At 51.0% G+C, this 15785-nt stretch overlaps 1 protein-coding gene across 1 annotated transcript in view; it reads right to left on the reverse strand.

Annotated features, from left to right (window-relative positions):
• The window catches only part of ankfn1b (ankyrin repeat and fibronectin type III domain containing 1b), a 242534-nt gene that overhangs the window by 204959 nt on the left and 21790 nt on the right, over positions 1 to 15785 (reverse strand). The window contains exon 3 of the mRNA XM_086000915.1: positions 13741 to 13935. Coding sequence (XP_085857041.1) covers positions 13741 to 13935 — 195 coding nt within the window. The remainder of the gene's footprint in view (positions 1 to 13740; positions 13936 to 15785) is intronic.

Genomic DNA, 15785 nt, shown 5'->3' on the forward strand with positions numbered 1-15785 from the left:
ACGTAACTGAAGTACCTCATCCCTGGAACCATTCTAGTAAAATATCCTCTGCACCCTCTCTAAGGCCTTGACATCCTTCCTAAAGTGTGGTGCCCAGAATTGGCCACAAAGCTCCAGCTGGGGCCTAACCAGTGTTTTATAAAGGTTTAACATAACTTCCCTGCTTTTGTACTCAATGGGCTCGATTTTCATTGAGCTGTGGAGGCGGGCTTGGAGGCGTGCGGGGGGGTTAAAATCGCAAAAACTGGCGGGCGGGACCCCCCCCGCCTGGTTCCCAACTCCAAGCAATTTTAACTCAGGCGTGTCTGATGGTCCCGGCTCCGTCCCGCATCCAACAGGCGGGACTGGTCTTTAAGGCCCTTAACAACCACTAAATGTGAGGGTGCCGGTTAGTTCCCTCAGTAACCCCTAGATGGCACCTTCACTTGTTTTTTTCCCTTTGCTAATTGTTACTAGTTTCTCCTGTGTTTATTACTTAACTGCCTTTTATCAGGTTTATTGGTTTCACCTGTTTTTGCTTGTATTTAAGTTCTGTGGTTTCTTCCCTCTGTGTCCAGTCTTGACAAACCGTTTGCCTAGTGGTAGCTTGTCTTGAGCTCCTATGTTTGTAACTGTTTACCTGTGTGATTCTAGTAAAGTACTTTTATTTAAGACTGCATACCTGCTTCTCGCCTCATCTGTCTGCACTTGGGTCCAGAACCAGCCTCGCCCTGACAGCAAGACTGAGCCAGTATGGACCCAGCAGTGATGGAGGAATTTTGTTCTATTCTCTCCCATCAAGGTGCTTTCCTCGGCTGCCTTGAGCAACTTCTCCAAAGCATTTCGGACAAGGTAAATACGTGGACTCAGACCATTCAACACTCAGCCGCTGTGGCTTCTGCTCAGGATGTTCCTCCTCAGCCAGTTCCTTTGGGTACTACCCCACCGGTTGCCGACCTCCAGACTCACCGAGAGCCTCGCCTACCCACGCCAGAGCGCTATGACAGTCATCCGGGCAAGTGTCGCGGCTTCTTGACCCAGTGCTTCCTAGTTTTTGAACTCCAACCCTCCATGTTCCTATCACCCCGCTCTAAGGTAGCGTTCATCATATCACTACTCTCGGGAAAAGCTCTCGCCTGGGCTACCGCTATCTGGGAGCAGCAATCTTTCGTCTGCTCGGACATTCTCCTTTACGCCGAAGAGATGAGCAAAGTCTTTGACCATCCTGTGAGTGGACGGGAGGCAGCTAAGAGACTTTTGAATCTCCACCAGGGCAACTGCAGCGTAGCCGACTTCACCATTGAGTTCCACACACTCGCTGCGGAAAGCCACTGGAATACCGAGGCCCTTCTCTCCACGTTTCTTCATGGCCTTTCCGAATCTATCAAAGATGAACTGGCATCCAGAGAGGTTCCAGAGGACCTTGACATGCTCATCTCCCTTGCCATCAGAGTGGCTAACCGCCTCCGGGAGCATGGTAGAGAGAGGAGATTCACTACTTCCACAGAGGTGAGATCGTCCGGTGTTTTGAATCTGACCAAGAGTTTCCAAGTACCCCCGAGTCCACCTGTTAGCATCGAAGAGGAACCTATGCAACTCGGCAGAACTCGGCTCTCCCAGTTTGAGAGACAGAGGAAATTGAGAGAGGGGCGTTGTCTTTACTGTGTCCTGTCTGGCCATCTCAGAGCCACATGCCCTGAGCTTCAGGAAAAAGCCAGGAGGATTGGGAAAATACTGACAGATCAAATCCCTTCTCCTACCCCTTCTGTCTTCCAAACCCTGCTTCCCGCTCGTCTCTCTTGGGAGGGACAACAGTACAACCTCCAGGCGTTTCTTGACTCCGGGGCCGCTGGCTGTTTTATCGATGCCACCCTTGTGCGCAGCCTGAAAATTCCTTTCTCCCGCCTTGACAAGCCTTTACAAGTCACCGCCCTCGACGGCCAGCCCCTTGGTTCTGGGCGCATTCATCATATCACCGGAGTATTACATGTCCAAGTAGCGGAGAGACATCAATATTAATTGGGACAGTCAGAGTGTGAAAGGCTTAGAGGGTGCAGAATTCTTAAAGTGCATCCAGGAGAGCTTTTTGAGCCAGCGTGTAGAAAGCCCTACAAGAGAGGGGGCGGTACTGGACCTAATTCTAGGGAATGTAGCCGGGCAAGTGGTGGAAGTGTCAGTAGGAGAGCATTTTGGCGACAGTGACCATAATTCGGTGAGATTTAAGGTGGTCATGGAAAAAGACAAAGACGGCCCGGAAATAAGGGTTCTAAATTGGGGGAAGGCCGATTTTAATATGATAAGGCAGGATCTGGCCAAAGTGGACTGGGAGCAGCTACTTATAGGAAAACCCACATCAAAGCAGTGGGAGACTTTCAGAAGGGAAATAGAGAGAGTACAACGCCAACATGTTCCCGTAAAGGTCAAGGGTGGTACCAACAAGCAAAGGGAACCTTGGATGACAAGGGATATACAAAAATGCATTAGGAAAAAAGGGGGACTTTTGGCAGTTACAAAAGACTAAAGACGGAGGAAGCCCTAGAGGAGTATAAAAAGTGCAGGGGCATACTTAAAAAAGAAATTAGGAGAGCGAGGAGGGGCCATGAAATAACACTGGCGAGCAAAATAAAGGAAAATCCTAAGTTGTTTTATAAGTATATTAAGGGCAAGAGGATAACCAGGGAAAGGGTAGGGCCCATTAGGGACCAAAGTGGCAATCTGTGTGTAGAGCCAGATGATGTAGGCGGGGTTTTAAATGAATTTTTTGCATCTGTGTTCACTATGGAGGAAGACGATGTAGACATAGAAATCGGGCAAGGGGACTGTGATATACTTGAACATATTAGCATCGAGAGGGAGGAGGTACTAGCGGTTTTAGCAGGCCAAAAAGTGGATAAATCCCCAGGCCCGGACGAGATGTATCCCAGGCTGCTGTGTGAGGCAAAGGAGGAGATTGCAGGGGCTCTGACACAAATTTTCAGAACCTCTCTGGCCACAGGGGATGTACCAGAGGACTGGAGAACAGCTAACGTAGTACCATTATTCAAGAAGGGTAGCAGGGATAAACCAGGGAATTACAGGCCAGTGAGCCTAACATCTGTGGTAGGGAAATTATTGGAAAAAATTCTGAGGGACAATATTAGTCTCCACTTGGAGAGGCAAGGATTAATCGGGGATAGTCAGCATGGCTTTGTCAAGGGTAAATCATGTCTGACCAACCTGATTGAATTTTTTGAGGGGGTGACTAGGTGTGTGGATGAGGGAAATGCTGTGGATGTGGTATACATGGACTTCAGTAAGGCTTTTGACAAAGTCCCACATAGGAGACTGGTCAAGAAGGTAAGAGCCCATGGGATCCAGGGTGCCTTGGCATGTTGGATCCTAAACTGGCTGAGTGGCAGGAGGCAGAGGGTGATGGTCGAAGGTTGCTTTTGTGACTGGAAGCCTGTGTCCAGTGGGGTGGGGTACCTCAGGGATCGGTGCTGGGTCCCTTGCTGTTTGTGATCTACATAAATGATTTGGATGAGAATGTAAAAGGTATGATCAGTAAGTTCGCAGATGACACGAAAATTGGCGGGGTGGTAAATTGCGAGGAGGAAAGCCTCAGGCTACAGAATGATATAAACGGGTAGGTCAGATGGGCGGAAAAGTGGCAAATGGAATTTAACCCTGAAAAGTGCAAGGTGATGCATTTTGGACAGACAAATAAGGCAAGGGAATACACAATGAGTGGTAGGGCCCTAGGAAGCACAGAGGGTCAGAGGGACCTTGGTGTACATGTACATAGATCCCTGAAGGCAGCGGATCAGGTAGATAAGGTGGTTAAAAAGACATATGGGATACTTGCCTTCATTAGCCGAGGCATAGAATATAAGAGCAGGGAGGTTATGATGGAGCTGTACAAAACGCTGGTAAGGTCACAGCTGGAGTACTGTGTGCAGTTCTGGTCGCCTCACTATAGGAAGGATGTGATTGCTTTGGAGAGGGTGCAGAGAAGATTCACCAGGATGTTACCTGGGATGGAGCGCCTCAGCTATGAAGAAAGACTAAACAGGCTGGGGTTGTTTTCCTTGGAGCAAAGAAGGCTGAGGGGGGACCTGATTGAGGTGTACAAAATGATGAGGGGCATAGATAGGGTAGATAAAGAGGAACTTTTCCCCTTAGTACGGGGGTCAATAACAAAGGGGCATAGATTCAAGGTAAGGGGCAGGAGGTTTAGAGGGGATTTGAGGAGGAACTTTTTCACCCAGAGGGTGGTTGGAGTCTGGAACTCACTGCCTGAAAGGGTGGTAGAGGCAGGAACCCTCACAACAGTCAAGAAGCATTTGGATGAGCACTTGAAATGTCATTGCATACAAGGCTATGGACCAAATGCTGGAAAATGGGATTAGATTAGACAGGGCTTGATGGACGGCGCAGGCACGATGGGCCGAAGGGCCTCTTTCTGTGCTGTATAACTCTATGACTATGACTCTATGAGTTGCTGCAGTTTCACCTTATCGATTCACCTGAGCTCCCTCTCGTTCTTGGACATCCGTGGCTCTCTCTTCACAACCCTCACATTGACTGGACTACCGGGACTGTGCTGGAGTGGGGTCCTTCATGTCTAGCCAACTGTCTTAAGGTCTTCCCTAGTCTGCCCCGTCCTTCCTCTCCCGAGCCAGCTGATCAGCTGGACCTTGCTCATGTGCCCCCTGAATATTCGGACCTCCATGCTGTGTTTAGTAAGAGGCGGTCCACTACACTCCCCCCACACCGGTCCTACGACTGTGCCATTGATCTCCTGCCTGGCACTCGCCCCCCTTGGGGTCGGATCTACTCTCTCTCTGGCCCTGAGAATGTTTCCATGGAAGAATACATCAAGGAAGCCCTTGCTACAGGTTTCATTCGCCCTTCCACCTCCCCAGCGGGTGCTGGCTTCTTTTTTGTAAAGAAGGATGGTGGTCTCAGGCCTTGCATGGACTATCGGGGGCGTAACAAAATTACCATTAAGAACCGCTATCCTCTCCCTTTGATGTCTTCAGCGTTTGAGCAGCTGCAGGGAGCTACCATCTTCTCCAAACTTGACCTCCGCAACGCGTACAACCTGGTCCGCATTAGGGAGGGGGATGAATGGAAGACTGCCTTTATCACCCCTAGCGGTCACTGGGAATACCTCGTCATGCCCTTTGGTCTCACTAACGCTCCTGCTGTCTTCCAAGCTCTGGTCAATGACATGCTCCGGGACCTGCTGAACCAGTTCATGTTTGTTTATTTGGATGACATTCTCATCTTCTCAAAGTCCCTCCAGCAGCATGTCCAACACATCAGACGGGTGCTGCAGAGGCTCTTGGAGAACCGTCTCTTTGTCAAATCTGAGAAATGTGAATTCCACGTCTCTAAGGTCACCTTCCTGTTATGTTCATTAATAAATTGACATTCTTATTATGAACACAGCTAGCTTTTGCTAGACACTTTTATTGAGCACATGTGGACTCGTACAGCATCTTGTAGAGGCTTCCATCTTGACTGCTGCCTTGTGGGTAGCCTAGCCTCATGGGTAATGTAATCTTAATATAATGTATAGCTGGGTAGTGTAGTCTTATACATACAGTTATATACAGCTCTACTGCTACACCTAGGCCTAGAAATTCAGTGGGCCTTGCGCCCACTTAGCGCCTAAAGAGGTCTTTTGCGCCGGCGGGGTGGTAGCGCGGAAATTGAGTGCAGCGGTATTGGCGGCGGTAGCCGTTGGCGCTGCGCCGGGACCGATGACGTCATCGGTGTGTGCGGTGGCCCGTAACGCCCCGAAACCGCGCCGATCCCCATATTTATTTGCGGCCGCCTCCTCTGAAGCGGGCGCAAACAGCGACCAGAAAACGGGGCCGTCCTGCTGCCATAGTGGGGCGCTTTAAAGCGGAAGGTGCGGCCGGCCGCTTTTTCGGCGGCCGCCTGCCCGCACCTCCTTCCCCGGCCTCCTCCACCCCCCCCCGCGGCATTGCCGGCTGGTTTCCGTGGAGCCCGGCACTTCTCCGTTGTGCCGGGCTCTTTTGCCAGCACTCGCGATCGGGGCTCCGGCCGTTGCAGGCACCTCCCCCTTAAGAGAAGGAGGAGGCCTGCAGTACCGCAGCCTGCCGCACCGCATCGGGTGGCGCTGCGGCAACTAGTGCGCCGATATTCAGTTGCAGCGCCCCAAACAGAGGCGGGCACACCCTGGTATAGCGCCCGCTTCCGAATTGGGGCACAGAAGACGAATATACGGCATGCGCTAATGCCTCCCCGCCCATCGCTAACTTTTGGGCGCAAGCGAGCTGCCCGCGCCCAAGTGAATTTCTAGGCCCTAGTGTCCACCACAGAATGACATGTTATTGATCACTACACTTCCTGGGCTACGTCATCTCCCGTGGAAGCGTCCAGATGGATCCTAGCAAGGTTCAAGCCGTCTTGAACTGGCCGCGTCCCACGTCGTTTAAGCAGGTTCAGCGGTTCCTGGGATTCGCCAATTTTTACAGACGCTTCATCCGCAACTTCAGCTCCCTTGCCGCCTCCTTCTCTGCTTTGACCAAGGGCTCGTCTTTACGGTTCAGTTGGTCTTCTGAAGCAGAACGGGCCTTCCAGGAGCTCAAACAACGCTTCAGCTCTGCTCCCATTCTGGTACACCCTGACCCCACCCTGCCTTTTATCATAGAGGTGGATGCCTCGGATATTGGAGTCGGGGCTGTCCTGTCCCAGCGCTCCCCTAAGGACCAAAAGCTACATCCCTGTGCCTTCTTTTCCCATCGCCTGAAGCCAGCAGAGAGTAACTATGATGTCGGCAACAGGGAGCTCTTGGCAGTTAAGTTGGCCTTGGAGGAGTGGAGACACTGGTTGGAGGGAGCAGAGCATCCTTTTGTCGTCTGGACCGACCATAAAAATCTGACATATATCCAGGACGCCAAGCGCCTCAACCCTCGGCAGGCCAGGTGGGCTCTCTTCTTTAACCGGTTCAACTTTCTCCTGTCTTACCACCCAGGGTCTAAGAACCTCAAACCGGATGCCCTTTCTCGCCAGTTTGACCCCTCGGAAAAGGACCGGACCCCGGAACCTATCATCCACAGTTCCTGCATCGTTGCTCCCGTCGCATGGGAGGTTGAGACTGTGGTGCGAGGGGCCCAACGTCAGGAGGCTGACCCTGGAAGAGGCCCTCCTCATAGCCTTTATGTACCCAGTCAGGTGCGTGCCCAGGTCCTTCAATGGGGGCACTCTTCTCGATTGACTGGTCATCCTGGGATCCGTCGGGCTCTCGAGTTCCTTAAGAGGAGGTTCTAGTGGCCCTCTATTGAAGCCGACACCCGGGCCTTTGTCTCCGCTTGTCCCGTCTATGCCCAGAACAAGACATCCCAACAACCTTCGCTTGGTCTCCTGCATCCCTTGCCCATCCCCAGCCGTCCCTGGTCTCATATCGCCCTGGATTTCATCACCGGGCTACCTCCATCTGAGGGATTCACTACCATCCTAGTTCTGGTCGATCGCTTTTCCAAGGCTGCTCACTTCGTCCCTCTTGTCAAGCTTCCCTCTGCCAGAGAGACTGCCCAGCTGGTTGTCCAGCATGTTTTCCGCCTCCATGGCTTGCTCCTGGATGTCGTCTCTGACCGTGATCCCCAGTTCTCATCCAGGTTCTGGAAGGCTTTTTGTTCCCTCCTGGGCGCTTCCGTCAGTCTCTCCTCTGGGTTCCACCCACAGTCTAACGGCCAGACTGAGAGAACCAACCAAGATCTGGAGAGGGTGCTAAGAAGCTTTGTGTCCTCCAATCCTTCCACCTGGAGCAAGTATCTGGTCTGGGCGGAGTACGCGCACAATACCCTTCAGAGCTCCTCCACTGTCCTCTCACCTTTCGAATGTCAATATGGCTTCCAACCGCCACTCTTCCCTGAACAGGAGAGGGAGGTAGGAGTCCCGCTGCCCAGGGGTTCGTCCAACGCTGCCGCCGTACCTGGAGGAGGGTCCGATCCGCCTTACAGCTCGCTTCTTCTTGGCAGAAAGTGCAGGCTGACCGACACCGCCGCCCAGCTCCTCGGTTCCGGACTGGACAGAAGGTCTGGCTGTCTACCCGGAATATTCCACTCCATGTGGAGTCACGCAAGTTGGCTCCCTGGTTCATCGGACCTTTTAGGATTTTGCAAAAAGTAAACCCTGTGGCCTACCGGCTCCTCCTTCCTCGGTCGATGAAGATACATCCCAAGTTCCACATCTCTCACCTCAAGCCGGTACTTACCAGTCCCTTGGTTCCTGCTTCCAGACCTCCCCCCCCCCCCCGCATGATTGACGGTCAGCAAGCCTACACTGTCTGTCGCCTCCTTGATAGTCGTCGGGTTAGGAGGAGCATTCAATACCTGGTCGACTGGGAGGGTTATGGTCCTGAATAGCGTTCCTGGGTTCCGGCCCGGGACATTTTGGATCCTGAACTCATCAGGGATTTTCGCCGTCGCCACCCTGATCGTCCAGGAGGAATGTCAGGAGCCGTTCCTAGGGGAGGGGGTCCTGTGAGGGTGCCGGTTAGTTCCCTCAGTAACCCCTAGATGGCACCTTCACTTGTTTTTTCCCTTTGCTAATTGTTACTAGTTTCTCCTGTGTTTATTACTTAACTGCCTTTTATCAGGTTTATTGGTTTCACCTGTTTTTGCTTGTATTTAAGTTCTGTGGTTTCTTCCCTCTGTGCTCAGTCTTGACAAGCCGTTTGCCTAGTGGTAGCTTGTCTTGAGCTCCTGTGTTTGTAACTGTTTACCTGTGTGATTCTAGTAAAGTACTTTTATTTAAGACTGCATACCTGCTTCTCGCCTCGTCTGTCTGCACTTGGGTCCAGAACCAGCCTCGCCCTGACACTAAATCACCTCCATAATCCTATTTTGAAAGGCCCTTGCAAATTTAACCCTTTTCCCACATGAAGCACGCCTGGTGGGAAACACGAATGTGAAACCTGGCGGGAGCACGATTGGATTGCTGACTATCAACTGCAGGTCAACCATTAAAGAGAAGATTTGATCAGCCATGATTTGCAGGTGGCAGGACTTAGTGGTCTCAGGTCTGTAGCAGCTTTTAGAAGGCTTAACCACACCTGTGGAAGGTTGGAGCCTCACAACCATCTCCAGTGTGACCTCCTGGGAAACCCTCTCCCCACCTTGACTAAGCGCTTCTTCAACTGAGGCATATTCCAGAAGCATGGCAAACATTTAATTCCTTTCCTCCTGGACATCAGATTCGGATGCAGACCTGCCGCAGCAGCAGCAGTACGATGAGCAACAGCAGCACCAACAGCAGGAGCATCAACAGGAGCAGCGAGCTGCTAGTCACCCACCTGAAGATGCACAGGCCAGAAGGCGCCAGCGCACGACAACATTGCTGCCCGGGATGCAAGGGACGCACTCACCCTGGCCAGATTTGCTTAGCCTAGTCAAACAAACACTTTTGCCTCGCAGCTTCTTACCAGAGCATTGACAATGGCCAAGAACCAGAGGATTCCTAGCACTCTGACCACCATACTGACAGTTGCAAGTATGCCTAAGCCCTCAATGTGGAAGTCCCACTAGCGAAATGACAGACGATACAACTGCACCATTTGCCATCAGAAATTTTATGTACATTACCAAAATGATGGCATTTTTGCAGTAAACACAAAATTGCACCCAAGTGACTACCCTTGTGACTATTTGTGCGGAATTTTCCTCTTACGCGTGCTCCTACGTGGTGCCTCCCCTGTGGCTTCAGCAGATGTGGAGGCCCCTTGCTCACTTTGCTGCTCCTGTCTCGACACCTTTGGTGGGCGTCCTCTGTGGTGGCGAGCCTCTGAGGGCTCGTCAACAGTCTGCTGCTCCTGCGGCTGTGCAGGGGTTGAGACGCCTATCTCACTTGGGTGTGGACTCCAGTGGGGCTCTGACCGAGGGCTCTGCAGTGGCATGGAAGTGTGAACGCTTGGAGAGGAGCCCCCACTTCCTTGAGGTCTGCCACCAACCTCCCTCTCATGGGTCAGGTCCCCCTCAGCGCCTGCAAGTGGCTGGAGAGCACCTTGCTGTGCATCAGGGGGGCCATGGGGACCCATATCTGCAATGGCAGTCCTACTCAGAAGGACTTCCATGAAGGTCTGGTTTCTCTGTTCAATAGATGCCCATCGCTCCTCAAGAGATGTCATTCTATTCTGAACAATGACCATGTTTTCCATACCCTGGCGACTAAGCTCCTCCATGGTCATAGCCATCCTCTCCTCTACCGTAGCCATCCTCTCCTCTACAGTAGCCATCCTTTCCACGGAGGTTGCCACCCCTTCCGTGGTGATGCGTTCATGAGCCAATGACTCCACAAAGGCTCTGGTCATGGTCGCTATGGACTCCTCCATTTGCTCCACACTCGCAGTGACCCTAGAGACAAAACCTGCCAGAGACTCCTGCATCTGTTCCTGGAGTTCCATCACCACTGATCTCATGGATGGACCCAGAGGCAGAGGGTCAACATGCTGCTGAGCCGAGCTGGCAGAGTCCTTCGCCCTCCAACTAGGACTCTCCACTGCTGTCCCTGTCTCCACAATCTGCTGATGCTCACTTGTGAGCTGTGATACACCAGGTGACAACACTACACTATGTCCCGAAGGTCCCACTGAGGTGTGAGTGTCTGCGCTGGTGCTGGGTGCGCAGATTTCTGGTGACGCTGCGCCCTCAGAGGTTGCAGCTTCCTCTGAGGAGTCTGACTGCTCAGCCTCTTCTTCCTGGCTAGGGGGGATGGATGCTTGTGATGGTCCTGTGGGGGAGTAAAGGAAACAGTCAGAGATGTGATGCCAAGGCTACATGCACATTGCTTTTTGCAGATGCTCATAAGTCCATCTGTTAGAGCTTCACAATCATTATCAGCGACTCATGCAATGTCAAAGAGAGAGATGGGAAATTTTTCTGTCACCAGCTTGCTGTGTTGCACCCGTCTGTCCATCATCATGTGCATGTGCATGTGCATCATCCTCCAGTCCCACTATTTCGAGTGCCGCCTCCTCCCAGGGGGTCAGGTGGACTATAGAGGCTGTCCCTCCTCCTGTCCTCGCTCGCTCTCTTTTGTTGTGAGCTCTCTTTTCCTGCAATGAGGGAGACAAGTGGAGGTTGAGTGAGAATGAAGGAGTGAGTGTAGAGATTGCATAGCATAGACATTTAGAAGGAGACAAAGATGGAGTGAGGTGGCAAGACCAAGGGCCCTCCCTCTCTGTTGTCAGTTGTTTTCATAGCATCAGAGTGATAGGGAGTGTGAGGGCTGCATAGTCGAATAGTTATGTGAATGTGAGCATAGAGAGAGAGGGAATGGGTAGCATGGATGTCAGTGTCAAGTGGGATGTGGAGGGAGAGATTGCTAAAGCTGAGTGCTGGTGAGGAAAGGCAATGGGGGTCAGATTGAGGGTGATGGGAAATTCATACTCACTTTTCCAGTGCGCTGAAGGTCATGAAATCTTTTCCGGCACTGAATCCAGGTTCGCCGTGTGACTCCCAAGGAGTTGACCTCCTCAGCCACCTGCATCCACACAGCCTTAGTGTGCTTGGGAGCCCTCTTCCTCCCTGAGGAAGGGAAGAGCACCTCCCTGTTGATCCTAGCCCCATCCACCAATGCCTGCAGGGCCACCTCGTCGAAACGAGGAGCTGCTCTTGTCCTCCCGCTTGTCATCTTTCCTGCAGGTCCCTCTGACACCAAATGGAGAAAGCTTGGAAGCCTGCAGAAGAAGCAAGGCTTGCTGTGGCCCTTAAATGCAGCAGCAATGATGACATCATCGAAGGGGACTTTCAGTCATGAAAAACCCATTTGCAAAGGCTTCCCACACGTTGGAAATCAATTGGCCATTTAAGTTATTCGGAGAACACGACACCATCCCGCACCTAAGTTAAAATCCTGCCCAATGTCTCTATTAATAAAGCCAAGAATCCCATATGCCTTTTTAACAGCCTTCTCAACTTGTCCTGCCACCTTCAAAGATTTGTGTACATACACCTCCAGGTCTCTGTTCTTGCACTCCCTTTAGAATTGTACCATTTAGTTTATATTGCCTCTCCTCACTCTTCCTACCAAAATGAATCACTTCACACATCTCGGCATTACATTTCACCTGCGATGTGTTGGTCCATTTCACCAGTCTGTCTGTGTCCTCCTGGAGTCTGTTACTATCCTCTTCACAGTTTACTACATTTCCGAGTTGGCAACAGAAAAAAACCTCACCAAAATCGAGTCAGAAATACGGTTTGTGAAAATCCTACGATACTGATCGCTTCCATTTTTTCAGTATCCCAGCCCTCTATTTTATATAGACAGGAACTGGACTGGGCACGAATGAAGTAGAAATTGTGGAAAATATGAGGTATGATTTGCATGGAGCATCCACAAAGGGACTGGCACTTTGTCTCCCCACAGACATGACATGGATAATGGGCTGGGTGCTAAAGTGGGCAGAGTTCTGGCAGAACACAGCTCCTGCCCAGTTTTCAGTACCAACTGTCCCAGTTATGCTGCCACAATGGGAGCTCAAGAGCAGAAATCTAGGTCTCTGCTTCTCCACAGTCAAGAAATGAGATTGAGAACCCAGTGGGCACAAAATTAGTCAGCATTGTGGTGCCCCACCAAGTTACCCCACCATGTGCCCCACCATGTTAAACCAAAATACATTCGAGGCGTTTGCTGTAAAGGTTCCGTCTGTGCTGAAGTAGTTGAGATTCTGTCTGTGATGAAGTGGTTGAGATTCTGTCTGTGATGAAGTGGTTGAGATTCTGTCTGTGATGAAGTGGTTGAGGTTCTGTCTGTGATGAAGTGGTTGAGATTCTGTTTGTGATGAAGTGGTTGAGATTCTGTCTGTGATGAAGTGGTTGAGGTTCTGTCTGTGATGAAGTGGTTGAGATTCTGTCTGTGATGAAGTGGTTGAGATTCTGTCTGTGATGAAGTGGTTGAGGCTCTGTCTGTGATGAAGTGGTTGAGGTTCTGTCTGTGATGAAGTGGTTGAGATTCTGTCTGTGATGAAGTGGTTGAGATTCTGTCTGTGATGAAGTGGTTGGCACATATTTTACTGCACCTGGAATCTCAGCCTTTGACTTGCAGTATTTGTGTTGCTAAGCAACAGCTGCGAGCCTCAAAATGGTGGCTGAGCTGCTACTATATACCTCCCTGAAGGCTAGTCTCTATATTCAGCCCACAGAGATATGACCACTTTACTTCCATTTGCCAATAACTTTACCAAATCATTTATAGATTGCCCGTGGCTCTCTGTTCAATCAGCCATATTGAAATCAGTTATTCAGCACAAACCAGCAGTAGGTTCAGAGACGTTCTGGTCTGTCTGTCTCCGTCACACTCTGCCTGCAACAACTGAGCCATCCTGGGAGCTTACAACATTCTTTTTCCTGGTGACAGATGTTATTTTCATTTTGGACAATCTGTCACAGCCATGCACTTCCAATGAGGAGCCTACAGATTTGGCTGCCAGGAATCCTGCCAGCCCAATCTGTCTGTGGCACTTCTGTCGCTTGTGTTCGGCCTCATTCAGATGAAGCTTTGCCAAGTAGGGATTGTACATCTCTGCAATTATGGGTGAGATCAGCATAACTGTCCTGGTTTGCATGAACTATGCTGCCTGCTCAGTGCTGAGCAACCTGCCCACAGAGATGGCTTTAGCTTAGATTACTCTGCTGGTCTGGCTGGAAGAGGTCACCGGGAGGGCGGGGCATAGAGTTGCAGGGAAGAATTCACAGAGAAAACAAAAGAAAGCAGCGCCTGTGTACTTTGGCAAGTCATACTCACGTGCATGTTCAAAGCCAGCTTTCATCCGTTTGAAGAGTCGGTAATGCCACTCCCAGGCTTTCAGCTGTTTCTCTTTGTCTGTGCAGTCTGCATCTGGTGTCTCGTTCACTACCTGTGTGGTTAGCTCATTCACACGCTGCTCAGACTCTCGCACCAGCGTTGTCAAGTGTAAGGCCCGACTCTCCAAACTCACAACTGCAAGGGGAAGTTGATGTTAGCTGAATTCTGGCAAGCCACCTCTCTACCCAATCTCAACACAGCTTTGGCACGAAAGAGTCAATCTCCTCCGATCACTCTCCAACTGGCTAAAGCACCTTTTCAGAGCAACCATCAGACTAATTGACACATTCCGGACATTATACATATGTTGTTGTTAAATAAGGTTCACCATCTGATGGCAGATCACCATCTCTTTGCATGGGGTGGGCATTGAATTTTCTATCCAACATATACCTCTACACGGTTCCATCAAACACTCCCAGGGCAGGTACAGCATGGGTTAGATACAGAGTAAAGCACCCTCTACACTGTCCCATCACACACTCCCACGGCAGGTACAGCACGGGTCAGTTACAGAGTAAAGCTCCCTCTACGCTGTCCCGTCAAACACTCCCAGGGCAGGTACAGCACGGGTTAGATACAGAGTAAAGGTCCCTCTACACGGTTCCATCAAACACTCCCAGGCCAGGTACAGTATGGGTTAGATACAGAGTAAAGCTCGCCGTACACTGTCCAATCAAACACTCCCAGGGCAGGTACAGTACGGGTTAGATACAGAGCAAAGCTCCCTCTACGCAGTTCCATCAAACACTCCCAGGCCAGGTACAGCACGGGTTAGATACAGAGCAAAGCTCCCTCTACACTGTCCAATCAAACACTCCCAGGGCAGGTGCAGTACGGGTTAGATACAGAGTAAAGCTCCCTCTACGCTGTCCCATCAAACACTCTCAGGGCAGGTGCAGTATGGGTTAGATACAGGGTAAAGCTCCCTCTACATTGTCCCATCAAACATTCCCAGGGCAGGTACAGCACAGGTTAGATACAGAGTAACGCTCCCTCTACACGGTCCCATCTAACACTCCCAGGCCAGGTACAGTATGGGTTAGATACAGAGTAAAGCTCCCTCTACATTGTCCCATTAAACACTCTATGGGCAGGTACAGCATGGGTTAGTAACAGAGTAAAGCTCCCTCTACACTGTCCCATCAAACACTCCCAGGGCAGGTACAGTACAGGTTAGATACAGAGTAAAGCTCCCTCTACATTGTCCCATCAAACACTCTCAGGGCAGGTGCAGCACGGGTTAGATACAGAGTAAAGCTCCCTCTACACGGTCCCATCAAACACTCCCAGGCCAGGTACAGTACGGGTTAAATACAGAGTAAAGCTCCCTCTACATTGTACCATCAAATACTCTCAGGACAGGTACAATACGGGTTAGTAACAGAGTAAAGCTCCCTCTACAGTGTCCCATCAATCACTCCCAGGGCAGGTACAGCACGGGTTAGATACAGAGTAAAGCTCCCTCTACACTGTCCCATCAAACACTTCTGGGGCAGGTACAGCATGGGTTAGATACAGAGTAAAGCTCCCTCTACACGGTCCCATCAATCACTCCCAGGGCAGGTACAGCACGGGTTAGATACAGAGTAAAGCTCCCTCTACACTGTCCCATCAAACACTCCCAGGGCAGGTACAGCACGCGTTAGATACAGAGTAAAGCTCCCTCTACACTGTCCCATCAAAAGCTCCCGGGGCAGGTACAGCACAGGTTAGATACAGAGTAAAGCTCCCTCTACACGGTCCCATCAATCACTCCCAGGGCAGGTACAGCACGCGTTAGATACAGAGTAAAGCTCCCTCTACACTGTCCCATCAAAAGCTCCCGGGGCAGGTACAGCATGGGTTAAATACAGCGCTACACTGTCCCATCACGCACTCCCAGGGCAGGAACAGCACGGGTTAGATACAGAGTAAAGCTCTCACGACACAGTCCCATCAAACACTCCCAGGACTGGTACAGCACAGGTTAGATCCAGAGTAAA

This window comes from Somniosus microcephalus, chromosome 11 (genome assembly GCF_052327205.1).
Source record: "Somniosus microcephalus isolate GS21.2 chromosome 11, FLI_Smic_1.0, whole genome shotgun sequence".
Lineage (NCBI taxonomy): Eukaryota > Metazoa > Chordata > Chondrichthyes > Squaliformes > Somniosidae > Somniosus > Somniosus microcephalus.